This window comes from Microtus oregoni, unplaced genomic scaffold (genome assembly GCF_018167655.1).
Source record: "Microtus oregoni isolate MIOR12 unplaced genomic scaffold, Mior012 000022F_ref0000154, whole genome shotgun sequence".
Taxonomy (NCBI): domain Eukaryota; kingdom Metazoa; phylum Chordata; class Mammalia; order Rodentia; family Cricetidae; genus Microtus; species Microtus oregoni.
Genome location: NW_024543081.1, coordinates 35,658,029 through 35,674,422, shown reverse-complemented (window position 1 = coordinate 35,674,422; position 16,394 = coordinate 35,658,029). Strand labels below are relative to the sequence as shown.

Genomic DNA, 16,394 nt, shown 5'->3' with positions numbered 1-16,394 from the left:
GAGGTATCTTAGGTAGAATATAAATATACATATATATATATATATATATATATATATATATATATTGCTGTTTTCTTGAATTAAATATCATATTAGTCACATCCTTAAAGGAAAGGCCTCATGCTCTAAGAATGAATTGCTTTCCTTTTCAGGAGTTAAAGGAGATCTGGGTGATATGGGACCCCAGGGCAATATTGGCAAGTCTGGCCCCATTGGCAAGAAAGGTAAGGCCATGCTACTTTTCAGTGCAAATTAAAGCAAGGGAGCACACGGTGAGCACATTTTAAACATTTTATGTCATGACAATGGTGGCTTTTCTTTCTTTTAAGCAGCGTCTGTTCTGTCTCCCCAACTTGAGTCCTGTATAAGTAAACTCTCATAGCTCAGACAGAAATATATGAAGCAAAATTAAACAAGACTTCAAAACAGAATCAAGCATGAACTTCCGGTAGGCTCTGTATTGAACTCTCTCCCTGGATCTATTGTTAGCTATGAACTCTTGCTAAGGCCCAAGGATACCATGGTTTAAATACTGTCATGATTTTTCCCAAAACACAGTGTATAAATGAGTATAAAGGAGAGAAGTGAATAATACTGTCTCCATAATCTATTAGCAAGATAGGAAACGGAAGTATATACAAAAATGCGCACCTCTTCGGACATATTCTGCTCTAAGTGCAGCCTCAATATTAGAAAAGAGATAGTGGCTTTTTATTACCTAATCTCTCCTTCCCTGCACTCTTCTCATAAATCCTCACAATGGGAACAAGTCCCAGTTGTTCTTTTGTTCAGTAACTCATATGCAGGCATTGTTCCACTTGCTTGGGAATACAAAGCTGAAGGAGAATCAACATGCATTGCCAGCAGGTCGGAGATCGTTCAGAAAGATAAGATTGTCTCAAGAAGAATTCTAATCTTGAACAGCATGCACACTAGAGTCTCCAAATGAGAAAAGAAAACAAGATGGAGGTGGGGAGAAGCTGAAATGGGTCTTAAGGAATGGCCACATGTTTATATGCACCGGGAAAAGACATTTGAGAGAAAATGGAAGAAATAATTCTACAAAGGCTCGGATCGGAAGAAGCTCAGTGCCATGAATATTATGACAATGCATCCCCTATGTGTTCCCCATCATTCATAAACACTTGAGCCCTTGAAGAATTTAGCAAGTGCCTCATTGTGCTCAGCACTGGATTCTTCAAGGCAGGTTGCCCAAGTGGCATCTGAGCTGAGGCTGTGGCCTTTGGTCTCACCTGGAGGCTCTGTACTTCTTCTTGTCTCTCTCACCTCAGTTTTCCACACTTGATTCCTTAAGGAGCTTCCTTCAGCTGCCTTTGAAGACATGGACGGGAGTGTCTCTTATACATTCACCACTGGCTGGCATCCTCACAGCTGGAGAAAGCTACCTTAGTTCCATGGTTTTATCAAAAACTGAGAGGTGTTGGCTTCAGAACTCTTCATTTGAGCAGGCCCGTCCCCAAACCTTGAGGGGAGGCCTAGCATAGGTTTACATGACCATATGTCTTGGCAAAAATAAATAAATAAAAAAATTGTAAATTAAGACATTTTATCTGTCAGACATATCTGAAATAGTGATACCCTATTTTTAAAATTTTCAAATGAATGCCTCTCCAATAAGTATATCCTATATAAATATGTACATTCCTTGTTTATATTTATATAAATATATGCATATTTATATATAAAATATAAATGGGTTTACATATTATGTATTTATATATAAAATATTTAATAATATCATATGTGTGTGAATTATATATACATATATATTTGCTTTTTTTCAACCCCTAAGGCATTTGCATTCCTGAAGTGATTGATATGTTATCACTGACAGAGCACAGGTTGAGACTGCTGTCTCCAGCTCTAATTTTCCTCTATCTAATTTCCTTCTTGTATTGGATGGTTTGGGAGTGGACACAAGTATTCAGGGAGTGAACTAAGTCTTAAATGAAGAAAAACATTTAGTTTGGACCTAAGGTCATACGTTTATGTAGTTTGAAGTTACTTCCATAATCAGCTAAGTTATTACTAACAAGTACAATGTAGGGATGGCCTCCAAGAATACTCCAGCCCCCTACTGCGCAGGCCAATATGAGTCATGAAACAAAAGTACTGACTGTGCCCAGGGACATCCAGCACAAGAAATGTGGAGACACAGACTAGGAAAAAAAAAAATGTTTGACAGACATAGGGGCAGAGATATTTGGGAGTATTCCAAACCAGACATCTCAGGTACACAAGACAAAGGATTTACCCGATTGTGTTCTCAAACTTGCTGATAATCTGAACATGCTTATCTTGGCAATAACAAGTTGCAAGGATGGAAGCACACTAATATAATTAATAATGAAGCAAAAATCCTGGGCAAGACTTTACAGCCTGCATCAGGTTACATTCTGAAAATTATAACTGACTAGATTTAAAAAATAAACAGACACACATTTGAAGGTGAGAAAAAAAATGCCCAAATTAATAGGAGCATGACAGCCATGCTCTAGAGCAGAAGGGGTCCCACTAAAGTTAAGTTGAGCATCCTGTACGACTTTCTTCCTAGGGTATTTTCCAGGGGAAAGAAGTGCCAAGAATCTGATGTGTAAATAGAGAGTTGCTCAGAATCGGTTGTTTCGTAAGGATTGCTAAAGAATGGAAGGAAGTCCAGGAAAATGTTCCATATTTTTAATTAAAACTCCAGAAAATCTGAAAAACATTTAATTAGACATTTACCAATTTGTGCTTTTTTAACATAGCAAACCAAGAATATAAGAAAATACTTTGGTCAAAAAGACAATATCAATAAGAAAAAATTATTTAAAAATGTTCAATAATAAAAAAAAATGAAAATGTCTCTCTTGAGATTGGTAGCAAGATTAGTATAGGCCCCCATCATCAACTCTGACCAACATTTCTCTTGAGCTTCTAGCAAGAGTACAAAGTCAAGAAAAAGAGCCAGGAAACACATGAGGAGAACACAGACTAAGATTCACTCTATGTAGATGATTTATTGCATAACCAGAAAATTTTAATAAGCTGAAGATAAGTTATTTGTATAGATAAGATTTTTAGAAAGACAAATAAAAATCAATTTAATTTCTGTATGATAAATGATGAAATTAAAATAATACCATTTATCATAGTATCAAAGTTATTGTGTACTTAGGAATAAATCTAGTAAAACTTATATAAACTCTTCATAGCAAACACAATGCAATGGTAATGAAATTAAAGGTTACCTGAGGAAATGGAAGCAAAATCACAGATTACAAAACTCTATATTGTTTATATGTTAGTGTCTGGAGATATGATATTTGTATTCAATAGCTTTTTGATCAAAATCTTAGAAATATTCTTTTGAAAACCAGTAAACCAATGCAAAATATATGCATAAATGAAAAGTATTAAGAATATTCAAGACAGTCTTATAATAAAAAAAGTGTTTGAAGACACAAATCACTAAATTAAAATACTTACTGGAAAATTATAGTGTTGATATAATATTAAAATAAAGAAACCAATGGAAATGAATAGAATCCAAAAACATCCAAATGGTTTATGCAAGGTTGATACAGATTTTCAATGGAAAACCTGCAACCTAACACTAAATAGTACTGGGTTAGTTGGATATTTATGTTTTAAAAGTAATAATTGAGCCTCTGAGTTGGCTCGTGTGAAAAGGCGCTTGCTGTTTTGCATAAATATACAGTACAAATGGTGGAATTATGTCTAGAGTCATTTCAGGAATTGTTGAGAAGTTTGCCCAAATTCCAAGCCAAACTTCACTTAATGATATTTTGTGAAACTCAAGTCAACAATTCAAACAGTAATTTTAAATATCAAACCTTCTAACACTATACAAGCAAAAGCAATACTAAGTTAATATTTTGTTGCTAAGGAATGACAATAGGAAAATGTGCTCTTTGTTTTCCACACCTGAAACATTATGTTTATATAACTTTTTATATACAATAAAAACACTGAAACCCATAACTTGCAGTCCTTTTGAGTCTGAAGCAAGGTATTTCAGAATATGACAACACACTGTGCAGAGTGTACCTACTGTGTGCTCAGAATCAAGGCTGCAGTGACGTCACGGGGTGCAATATGGGTAAGCACGGCCACAAACACATCAGATTCTTTATATGACAGAAGTAGCTTTTGCTCTTGGCATTTTCGGAAACCTTTTTCTCTTGTCACGTTTTGTACGACACCTACATTTGCTCATGTAACCCCAAATGTGTTCACCACCCACGATTTAAGAAACCCAGCTGTAAACGACAGCGAGAAAAAAAAAAGTGACGGATCTTCAGTATGACTACGCCCCAAAGAGGATGGACTTCCAGAAATGTTTGATGATCAAGTTCGGAAATGATGTGCTAATGAAGCTTTCCTTCAGACCAATTCCCCTTCACCCTCCGGTCTGCAGTGTTCAGCGTGCACCTCCATCATTGCACTCACTCCCAGGCCACATCTTCTTATTCGCCCCCGAGAATTGCTTTTTGGGACTAAAACATGAATACTTACTGGGTCTTTTGACTCGAAGCATATAGACAAGATACTGGAAAGACAACATGATAGTTAATGCCACTTGCTGGAGAAGCCCAGGACCAGGGATCAAATCCTAAAGTCCAATTTTCAAAGACGGTGTCATGACGAGAAGAGAAAGTGGAAACAGGAGGATTACTGGGGCTTGCTGGTCACCGTAAGGCTCCAGGACTAGTGAGGAATTCCCAGTCTAAAAGGAAGAACACAGCAAAGAATGATAGAACAGGACACACAATGTCCTTTTCTGGCTTCTGAAAGCACACACATCTACACAGTACACAGACATGTACACCCACACAAACAGGTATACGTGCACCATACTCACACACATAAATACACATACACCCACAAAGTTTCTCTGTGTGTGTACATCTGTAAATCAACTGAGGACTAGAATTTTACATTTATGTCTACAACATAGTAAAAACTTTCTAGTAATTTGTTTTATAAAAAATACAGAAAACTGGGCTCTGTGGATGTAGCTCAAAGATAGCAAGCTTGCCTAGTAAACACAAAGTCTGGGTTTCAGACCCAGAAATACACACTTTTACCCACACTTAGGTATTCACAGGTATACATAGAAATGGGTAAAAACCATTAGAATGATACAACATTTGATTTCCAACAGGGTAGCCTTATTTTTCTACTCTTTATTCCCTTAAGTACCACTTTTCTACACAAGCAGTTCCACCATTGACTGCTGAGATTTTCTTTCCCTATAGAGACGTGCCATCAAAATTTATGAGCAAGTCTTAAGAAAAATGGAGACACAGTGTTTTGGCTCACCTGGGTTAATTTCATTTTCAATCAGCACTTGGAAATGTATTATCCTCATTTGGCCATGGCCCTGCGACGTTTTTCATTGACTTGGATTAATGTCAACTTTCTTTCTAGGCTGACCTTAATGCTGTCACCTGCATGGTTAAGGTAGCTTTCCAGATGTCAATATTTCATTTTCGGAATAAGAAATAAGAATGATTTAGTGTAGGTAAATCCAATCTCATGGCAAAATAAATGTTTTTACTTAAGACCAATAATCCTTTCCCACTGAAAGCATTCTGATTTCTTTTGTTCCTCCGAATGTGACCTCCAATTCTTTACTCAAGACACTTGTTATAGACATATTCCCATTCACAGGCCCAAATGAAGTTTTGTGGGTGACTTGAAATCACAATTAGTTTTGGAAAGATAGATTCTAAACCCAAATCCTCTGTAAGCGAGCTAAGGACACAGCTTGCAGCATTTTGCTGACCTGTGGCTTAGGTTGGCTCAGCATCCTCTGAATGGAAGCTAGTGTGGATTCCATTATAAAATGGGATGGCTTCATTTACTCCCCTAATGACTTCATCTTATTAGGTACCACTATTCCTGTTTAGGAGATGAAGAAATGTAGACTTAAGGAAATTCAAGAGCCTTGGACTTCCAGTGCTTTGTCTCTCAATTTGTCACAAAAGGAAAGGACTTCATGTCGAAACACCAAAGAAGCAGTCACAGGGCTACAGTTTCCTCAAAGAAAAGACACCTATTCACTTAGGAAGCCATTTCCACATGACGATCAGGCCAGATGGGTGCTTCCACACTGTCTTTACTGCTGCAATCCACAGAGGTATTTCCTGTTCTGACCACCTACTAGGCTTATTTGGTTTATTTTGAAATGTTAGTACATCACAGTGCGTGTCTTTTTGTTCTCTGTTCTGTTTTTATTTCCTTAAAAGCCCATCACTCTTCATCCTGACAGAAACAGCCAAGATTTGCAATGGACACTGAAGCTGCAAATAATAACTCAGAACCTTTATTTACTATGAATTTGTTCCCAACTCATACATTCTTACGATGGAATTTAATATATAAATCACGTAAAATAATAAGAGATTAGCAACAGTAATTTAATTGGGAAAGATGGTTGCAATATTTTATGAGAAAGTTTGTGTGAATGTCGGCTCTATTTTTTTCTCAAAATATCTTAAATTTATCTCAAATGATTTTTATCTAAAAAATATCGCACTGGAAGGGGGTCCTTTTTGTGGGAATATAAGAAGATGTGTTGCCACACATGAGCTAAGAGAGACAAATACACAGGCATTGTAACAAAGGATCATAATGCTTAAATAAGCATCATTCAAAAATATTTTAATGTGGCATTCCATCTGATTACTGAGGTAACAATTAGCTAATGTTTGGGTGGTATATACAGAGTGGATATAATGTAACTGCAAGATTCATTCTGGAAAATAAAATGAGATTATTTTATGCTACTCAGAATGGTGTATAATTTAAAACTCATGAATTGTTTATTTCTGGAGTTTCCATTTAATAATTTGGGGCTTTGATTGATCTCGGGGGACTATGGAAATCAAAACAGCCAGTTAGAGGAGATTGTTGTTCTCTGTATTTATTTTATGTCTGCTATAAGACTTACTCAGGAGAGGCACTATAACAGAATTAGAATCCACGTTTAATCCATATCAATTTGAAAGAGATTTAAGTGCAAACAAAGTATTAATTGTAAGACATTGAAGTATTAAATGCACATTTTTAGAAGTATTGTGCTAACTGATATACCTTTGAATTTCATAAATACATATTCATGATCTTTTAACTGAATATTTTTATGACAAAGACTGCTATTGTCTTTCAGAAATTTTTCTTGTTTTATTTTTACCTGCCATTATACAGAATTAAGGGGTGTGATGTGATACTTTGATACATATGCACATAACATGTCTGTCACCTCCAACACTTACTGTTTCTTTTGTGGTGAAACAGTCAAGATCTCCTCTAGCCATTTGGAAGGAGAGAACACATTACTAACAACAATCAGCTGGTCGTGCAACAGAACACCAGTGCTTGTTCCTACTAATGCTAACTTCATCCTCCTGGACCAGCCTTTCCCCAACTTCTCCTTGATCCTACCCTCTCCATCAGCTGCTAATCACTATCCCACTGTCTACATCTACAAGCCTGATTTTTTTCAGTCTCTTATTATAAGTGAGATCATGACAAGCCTGACTTCAGTTTCTTCTATAAGTGAGATCACGGGGTCTTTTTCTTTCAGTACCTCGCCTCCTTCTCTTTGATAACATTTTCACTTTCCTATATCAAAACATGGGCCAACTTACCTGTGAGGCGTTATGAACTGGGGAGTCAGAAATAGTTGGATTGGGATATCAGCAAAGCCATTCAAACCGCTGAGCATTTCACTTGGCTCCATGAACCCCAGTTCCTTCAGCTGTAAAACAGAGGCAATCAGTACACCCACCTTGTGGGATTTAATATAATACCAACGAAGTATGCAGAATCGTGGGCAACTTATTTATGTTTAGTAAATGCGTGCTCCCATTCTTCTGCTAACATAGTCTCTTCTCTAAGTGATTTTCGAGGAAATAATAGAATCTTTAGAAAACAGCTAAGATGTGAGCAGTTGATATCTTTTCACACCGGTTTCTCACACGCTCTTTGTTGCCCAAGCTCTTTTATCTACAGCTGCTGAAGCTACTGATAGCCAGGCTTACACGCACAGGACTCCATCTTTCCTACTCCTACTGTCCTATCTGTTCTCACTCCCTCTTAACTATGTTATCTTTGTTTGAGGTATCTCTCTCAGACTTACCATGCTATGTGATCACAGAGTTCAGCACCATCCACATCAGGTTCTGAGACTTCTGCTTTCACACTTAAGCAGCACTCAGGAGGTCAAGATCCTCTTTCTTTCTGTTAGGCAAGCACCCCGATGTCTGATATCACTGTGAAGAACATGTCTGCACAGATCAGTTTAGAAAGGCTTGGAAAAACCGTGGGATCCTAATGTACGTACTTTCTTCAACATATAAGAAGCTCTTAGTGAGAAGCATCCAACAGCCTGTGGTGAGAATAATGGGTGACACCCTGGGAGCAAGTGACATAAGGGACCCTGTGAGCTTTAGAGTGGCCTTGTGAAGGATGACATCAAGCAGAATGTCATTGTCTTTTACGTTGCTCTATTGGATCGTACACCCAGCCTCCTGCCTTCCCTTACTTCTTATCCATGTAGGACTTCTACTCCTACTCCTTGAGCCTGGGTGACCTTCAGCCTGTGTTTATCCTTCATAATTTTTTTTTCTTATACGGCCAGATCACCACTGAAGCATGAAACTTTATTTCACTCCTCTCAATGTCTTCTCTTTTGATCCTCAAGAACCTCAGCCAAACATTTTCTCTCGTAAATCAAAAGCTTTTTCCTGTCAATTACAGCGTCTGATGTGGACTTCAGGAGTTATTTTGAAGTTGAAAGAAAGCATTTGTTTTTTTGTTTCTTTCTCTCTGTTTCAAAAAGCCTTCTTCTTTGAGAATTATTTTTTGGAAGCCTCTGAATGAGTAAGATAATGGTCCCCTGGGAAGAAGAACAGAAAGAAAAATTACCAGGGTTGACATTTCAGTCTAATGCGAAATGACTTTGCAGGGCAGATACTTGCATGTGTCGCTTCTTGACTAAAAACTGCGAATGCTTTGAAGTCGGTGGTTTAATCTTGTCCTTCTGTGCATTTTCTCCAAGTGCCTAGCCATTAGTCTTGCACAAAGTAAACGACAAATATTTGTGGAATTTATCTGAAAAAAAAATCTGTGCTTTTTCTTTTTAAACCAAGGTCAAAGTCACATAGAATGGCTTGAAAAATAGTAACTACAGGCGGCTCAGTGTTGTAACTCGTGAATACAGATTTGCAAGGCAATTGTATTTTCAAAGTTAAAATTAGGCTGCGCGTTGTATTGGCCTTGTTGCTAAGGCAAAGGCCATATTAGCGGTTAGACGGGCACCACAAACTCAAAGGTTCTTTACATATCCTGCAAGAATTTCAGTGATCAATCTTAATAAATTGTGGCTCACCTGATTGTCTGTGCCTATGAACAACCCAAAGCAAATCAGTTACAAAAAGCCAAAGGATATCAGTTGGAGGTGATGAAAATGACACACTGGAGGCCATTTCCTTTGGGTTTAGAGACCCGGGGTGCTTCGTCAGCTTCAAACTCCTCATTGTTTATTTATTGTGCTTTTTTTTTTTTTTTTTTTTTTTTTTTTTTTTTTGCTGTTTTTCTTTAGGTGACAAAGGGGAAAAGGGTCTGCTCGGCATTCCTGGAGAAAAAGGCAAGGCAGGTAAGAATGGCATGCTCATTTTGGTTTGTTGTTGCTGTTGTTGATTTATGACACCACTCCAAATGTACCCAGCTCAAAACTACCCTGTTTTTTGAAGAAAACAGAACCCTTTTCCATGCATTCATCCTTGTTTCTATGGGATAGAGGATTTGGAGAATGAGAACTCTCCTGTCTTCTCACTGGTGACTTTCCAAACCCCAGGGAAGGAAATGAGGTCACACATTCTATCCCCATCATGCTCATGGTGAGAGGCAAGCCCAGCATAACAGGGAGTAGGGCTCAGTGTCTGTGTCCAAGGAAAAAGTTCACGCTGGAAGCTGCATCAGCAGTCATGCCTTGTGTCCCAAGAATCTGAACCAAACAATAGTTTGTGAGTTGCCTCTTATGCTTCTCCTTTAGGCTACCTAGATACAGAGCCTGCCCTGAGTGAGCTAGGACAGAACTCAGTTTGTAATGTTTGATATGAGGAAGTAAAGCAGGTTGCTTGGGGAAAATTCCAGTTGTGTCTATTTACAATGAGCTAGTGAAGACCTAGAGAATTGTTTTATATTTCTTGTGTTTATCTGCATACATGGATCAATTAAAGAACGAGCTATTTCTCCACTTGGCTAATAAGATTAGTTTAACTTCTCATACTGCCAAGAAATAAAGAAATAGGAAACTACACATAGTACCCGTTAAACAGAAATAAAAGAGAGAGTCATCTGAGTTGACCACCATTTTCTTGGACTCTGTTCCTCTTCGCTCAAACACAACGTAGTTAGAACACTGGGTGAATAAATGCAGCTACATAACACGTTAAAATAATAGTTACCCCGTAAACTAGACAGTTGAAACTGCATCTCTTCACAGTATTTAGATGTAGCCTTTGAAACTTGACAGCTTTACTTTACGTGGATAATCAGAGTTAACATGTGGTTGAATCATGAAAAGTTTCTTCTATCTTGGGAGAGCTGTGTGAGCTCGTGAATAATGCAGTAGCAGGCGAGAGGCCTGGCTGCAAATATCTTCTAAGGACACTGCAAAAAAATTCTTCTGAAGTTGAGCCGACCATTTCTGTACTCAACAAAAATGGCAAATGGCCCGTTGTGTGTGCACAGCGCACAGAGGCTGGTCTCATTCATTCCTTGTGAAACCCTCGTTTAAGGTTGGCTTTTTTCTTAACTCATTTCAAATATTTTTGAGATACTTTATGAATTCTTAAAGATACAGTAGAAACCCTGTTTTAAATGAAAAGTTAAACATTTGGTGGCTCATAAAGAGATACTACCGAACTAGAAAATTCTAGAGAACATTGAGAAGAGAAGAAAAGTTCTCTCCAGTGGGTCTTCGTGTGATTCAGTGTGAATTCCCAGCTCTTGTCATTCACAAGGCACCATCTGCGACTGTGGGAGATACCGGAAAGTGGTCGGACAACTAGATATTAGTGTCGCTCGTCTCAAGACATCTATGAAGTTCATCAAGAATGGTAAACACAGTTATCTCTTTGCTCTGTTTCCTATTTTTCAATCTGGTCTTTCAACACTGCATTCTTTAGCAGGAAATACCTGACTCAAGCAAGTATCACAATTCAAAAGCCTCTCAAAATATTGATTATCCTCTCAAATTCCAGGACTTTTCACTTCACTGCACAGATTCAATGTTGTGTGTGTGTTATATTGGTGGGGAAAGGATCTTTGTTAAAAGAGGGTGTCAATAGCATCAAACAAGAGTAAAGAGCATTCCTTAACTTTTTTGGTCAAAATAAACAAGTTTAATTTTTCTCACAGGACTATCTTCATAAAATGGGTTTGAGAAAATTGCATCAAACGTAGGAAAAAGTAGGGCTTCTATAGTCTTAAAACTCCAAAGCTAGGGGATTTCCAAGGTTTTTGTTGTTCTTGTTTTGTTTTGTTTTTTGTTTGTTTGCTTTTTTTTTTTTTTTTTTTTAGCTATGTAGAACAGCATTTAAATGGTGGCAGAACATCGTATCTTATCAGAGTGGAGATTAGGGTATAAGGTGCTGAACACATTAAATTTTGGAAAATGAGTCAAGACCTGGTCAAATCCAAGTTATATATATAAACAAGAATGAACTTATTCTGACCTTGTAACAAGTAGGCATCTTAAAATGAAGTCAGGCTGGTCCACCAAGGAAAAGGAGAAAAGAGCAGAATTGGGCAATTTGTGCCAAAAGAATAAAGAGACACCTTTGTAGTGTTATCAAAGAGCTCCACAATAGTCTGAAATGGAGTATAACGAAGGTTTATTTACTTGGGGATAAACTCACTGTAAGGGTAGCGGTCCACAGTCCTTTGAATGTGCTAGGAACTGGGACCAAATCCAGTCAAAAAAATAAAAAAGCCCACACATGTTTTCATCTGCACTTATAGTACATGAGACCATGCCCAAAGTGGTCCAATATCTTATAGGCTATTGGTTGAAGGAGTTTCCACATCACTTCCCGCTTTTATCTAAATAAGAGAGTTCTAAACCTAATATGAAACTATATACAATAAGAACAAATATACAGGGAAAAGAATAGGCAAAAAAATACATAAAAGTTAGAATTATAACCACAATGAACAACATCAAACAATAAATTATGCTAAATGTTTCAATAGTTATCTTAACCTAAGGAATTTAAGTCTTATATTGCAAGTGGCTTGACTATGTCATGAGAAGAAAGTAACTATGACTATCTAGTCTTTAACTACTTCAAAGGCCTGAGAAGGGAAATAATATTACCTAAGTAAACAGGAAGTGCATTCAAACAACTTCCAAAAGGCACAAGAAATTACAGAGACAACTGGCTACTTGAGCAATCCCCCAAAGTCTTATTTGCAATGTTGGGGCAATCAACTTCGGCTAAGGCCTATAGTATCTGACAGACCATTTTCAAAGGCAGGAAAATTTGAAAATCTGTCTTACCTTGTCTTGGCAAAGTTTGGCTTTTGCTTGTATCCTGTTTATCCAGTTTGGACACCATGGATTTTGTCAGTAGCTGAGGCAGGAACAGTTCTTTGCCCAAAGGCCAGTTTTGTCAAGAAGAAACAAGTTCCAAGTGGAATGAATATCTTCAGTGCCCAACATTCTCCCAGGAATAGATGGGTGCTGCCAGAAGCAATTGTGTCTCATGTCAACAGAATCCTAAGTTATTTAAATGCCATATTCTACAGTTCTTTGACATGTTTGAAGATTACCTGTCTATGCAGAATACAATCTCTATGCATCTAAAGAACATGACCAGTCTAAGTATGACAAACATTGGCACTATTGACCTGTAATTCTTAATACCTCTAGATCTTAAAGACTAAGGCTTCAAATGAAAAAAAATTAAACAATCTTTAAACGAATATGCAGAAAATGAGGACAATAGACTCAAAATGCAAATTATATATATATATATATCTTGATCAGAGATAAAAATTTATAGTACAATATGATTCATATATCCTAAAATTGCATCAATAGAAGACAAGGGTCAAAGAGAAACAGCATCTCAGAAAAGATGAACAACAGCAATAGCTACTTATTAGAGTCCTTGAAATAGCACATAACCACTGGAAATATAGCATTTAGTATTTTTTATTATTGTGTTGCAAGTGTTGTGAGGCAACCAAAGCTGGGAGAATGCCATGCATATGGATACTGGTAGCAGAGAAGGGTTTTCTGGACTCCTCTTCCAATAATACATTCAGTACATGTCCTATGTGTCTCTATAAATTTTTCAACTAAGCCATTTTTTTCCCTTGTCCATTCTTTTCCACATTAAAAAGCAGTAACGTCTTCAACTTGGAAAGGCCTTTGCTGAGACGGATTTATTGAAGAAACTGAGGCAAAGACTACTATGACTGATTTCAGCTGGCTGGACTTTCACTTAGTGTAATCTAGATGAATGTGTTGTACATTAACAGAAGCACATAAATGCCATCGTGTGTTCAAAGGCAACATGACAGAGGTCTAGGAAATACTAAAGCTTAACTACGCAACTTAATTGGTTTTAAGTTCTAGTTGTAAACCACACATAAGATTCTGTATCTTTGGGCTGGAGAGATGGCTCAGCGGTTATACTGTTCTTTCAGAGGATCTAATTTCAGTACCTAGCCCTCAGGTCAAACAGTTCACAACTGCCTGTAACTCTACTTCCAGAGAATCTGACACCGTCTCCTGATTTCCATGGGCACCTACACAAAGCATGGCCTGTACACGCACACACACACATACACACACACACACACACACACACACAAATTTAAAAATAAAATTCTATATCTTACATAACTCAGACTGTCAGAAGTATCTTGAACACATCAGAACCAACATTTCAGTGGCCACAGATTTCATGGTGAAGTTAAAGATCCCAAAATGAAGCCAAAAGCACAAAGATCATATTATGAGTTGAAGATGATTTTCAATACCTGATTGTATCTTGAAACTCAGTCAGTAGCTAAGTTTCACTTACAGCTGTGTGGATAATCCCAGTCATTGTGTGTGTCCATATCCTAGAAACTTGACCTAAAGTGGAAAAACTTTATCATTCCTAGATTGTACATTGAATTTACTTTTAATAAGCATTTGTCATTTCTTAGACCGTTCTAGGCACTGGACTGAAGAGTATCAGATATGGACACTGACCTCAAGACATCCACAGTTCAAGGGAAGAAATAGACAAGCAAGCAGAGTAGAAAGTTCTGAGTTGTATAAAAGAGATGAGATTGGAAGGGACAATGGGAACATAGAAGACTCCATGTCCAGCAGGGGGCATTGAAAAAACTTTATGTAGGAAAATTCATTTTCTCTGAGATCTAAATGATCATCAGGGTCTTCCCAGACATGAAAGGTGTGGATGTAGAAGAAAGGGGGACAAAATATACCTGAAACATAAACTAGGTTGAAAAAAAAATGTGAGATGCTCCTGGTATTAACTCATGTTAATTGAACTTTGTTACCAGAGATGCTATTGGACAGAGATGTATGGGAAGCTAAGGATGAAGGAAACAGGGGACAAAATGGTAGACTTTTGTTTTCATTTGATAAACAGAAAGGCACAGAAGAAATGAACTAAGTGACTACCTCATTATGACCTTGCAAAAACAGCTCTTGAAGCTGAGCAAATGCATTAAGATCTTCTTATCTTGATTATGATATTCTTCCTCTCCTCCTTTCAGTTATAGCAGGGATCCGAGAAACTGAGGAGAAATTTTACTACATCGTGCAGGAGGAGAAGAACTACAGGGAATCCCTGACCCACTGCAGGATCCGGGGAGGGATGCTAGCCATGCCTAAGGACGAGGCTGTTAATACACTTATTGCAGACTATGTCGCCAAGAGTGGCTTCTTCCGAGTGTTCATTGGCGTGAATGACCTTGAGAGGGAGGGACAGCACGTGTTCACTGACAACAGCCCACTGCAGAACTACAGCAACTGGAAGGAGGGGGAGCCCAGTGACCCCTATGGCCATGAGGACTGTGTGGAGATGCTGAGCTCGGGCAGGTGGAATGACACCGAGTGCCATCTTACCATGTATTTTGTCTGTGAGTTTGTCAAGAAGAAAAGATAACTTCCCTCCCATTACACAGTCGCTCTTTTCCTAGACTTCCCAGCAGTTCTATCCGTCTCTGCCTCCCTAACTACACTGCCTTGCTAAGATGACCGAAGAATCCCTTATCCACTAGCAGCTTCTTCTGTGTCAATTGTGACAATTCTGTACATAATGTTTGTTTGGGATATTGTTGGGGATCTTTATCTCTTTCTTCTATTTAGCCCTCTGATTTAATGAAGGAAGACTCTAGAACTCCAAAGGGGAAAGGGAGTGTTATTCCTAAAGAGCATGTGTTAGATAGTCCTTTTGTGAAATTGCCCCCTTGCTATTAATGGCTTCATCTTTTTTTATAAATGTATTCAAGGAGACATTTCTCACCTTCAGCAAAGAGAATAGGGGTGGGGGGAAGCCTTCAGAAAACTCTATAAAAGTGTTAAAGTGCGACAAGGCCCCGCCCCTTCCAACGAATATGTCACTCCTGGAGAGATTTCACGGAGGCCTTTCACGCTCTGTAAGTTAACGTTGCTGGGGACGCCCTTCCTGCTATTTTGACATCACAGGGCTATGCCAGGCACAGCATTTGGAATGTGTACAGACTCCTCAGTTACCGAGTTGGCAGCATGCTATCTCGAGCTGCAGATCAAACCCCGAAGCCGTTCTCGTCTGGCATTTGAAAATAAACAGTTGAACAAATCTCCAGCTTATCTCCTTCTAAACTGATGCTCCACTCACAGGTTGTGACACACGACGCAATTGTTTAAAATGCTGGCAAAGCCATTAGTGAGCTAAGAGAAGCAGATTGGCGGCATATGTTCTCCTCAAGCCATCTGCTCATGACGTCACCCGTGACTAACTGCATGAGAGATGGGATTTACTGACATTCGTTTGGTGAATTCACCACGAGTCACAAGCCCATGTCCTACCGAGTCCAGAGAGGCGACATAAATAGATGAACTTGAAGGGCCGAGGCCCTGTAGCCCCTAAGCACAACCTGCCCTTTGAAGGAACCAGCCCCTCATTAGCTACCGCCGTTGCTGCCACGCAGGACCCGGCACCGCTGCCAGCCAGTGTTCTGACATTTGAACAGAAGTCAGACAGCTGCAACTTTATAACTCTGTATTCTTAAGTGTTGACAATTAATCAATATCTAACCTAGATTTTTTTTTTAGACTTATAAATGTC

At 38.3% G+C, this 16,394-nt stretch overlaps 1 protein-coding gene across 2 annotated transcripts in view; it reads left to right on the top strand.

Annotated features, from left to right (window-relative positions):
* Colec10 (collectin subfamily member 10) overlaps nucleotides 1-15,880 on the top strand; it is a 42,141-nt gene extending 26,261 nt beyond the window's left edge. The window contains exons 3-6 of one of the 2 annotated variants that reach the window (XM_041672338.1): nucleotides 153-224; nucleotides 9,635-9,688; nucleotides 11,061-11,156; nucleotides 14,839-15,880. In XM_041672338.1, the coding sequence (XP_041528272.1) occupies nucleotides 153-224; nucleotides 9,635-9,688; nucleotides 11,061-11,156; nucleotides 14,839-15,230 (614 nt within the window). In that variant the 3' untranslated portion in view covers nucleotides 15,231-15,880. The remainder of the gene's footprint in view (nucleotides 1-152; nucleotides 225-9,634; nucleotides 9,689-11,060; nucleotides 11,157-14,838) is intronic. The other variant, XM_041672339.1, reaches the window with a different exon arrangement.
* Nucleotides 15,881-16,394: the final 514 nt, after the last annotated feature.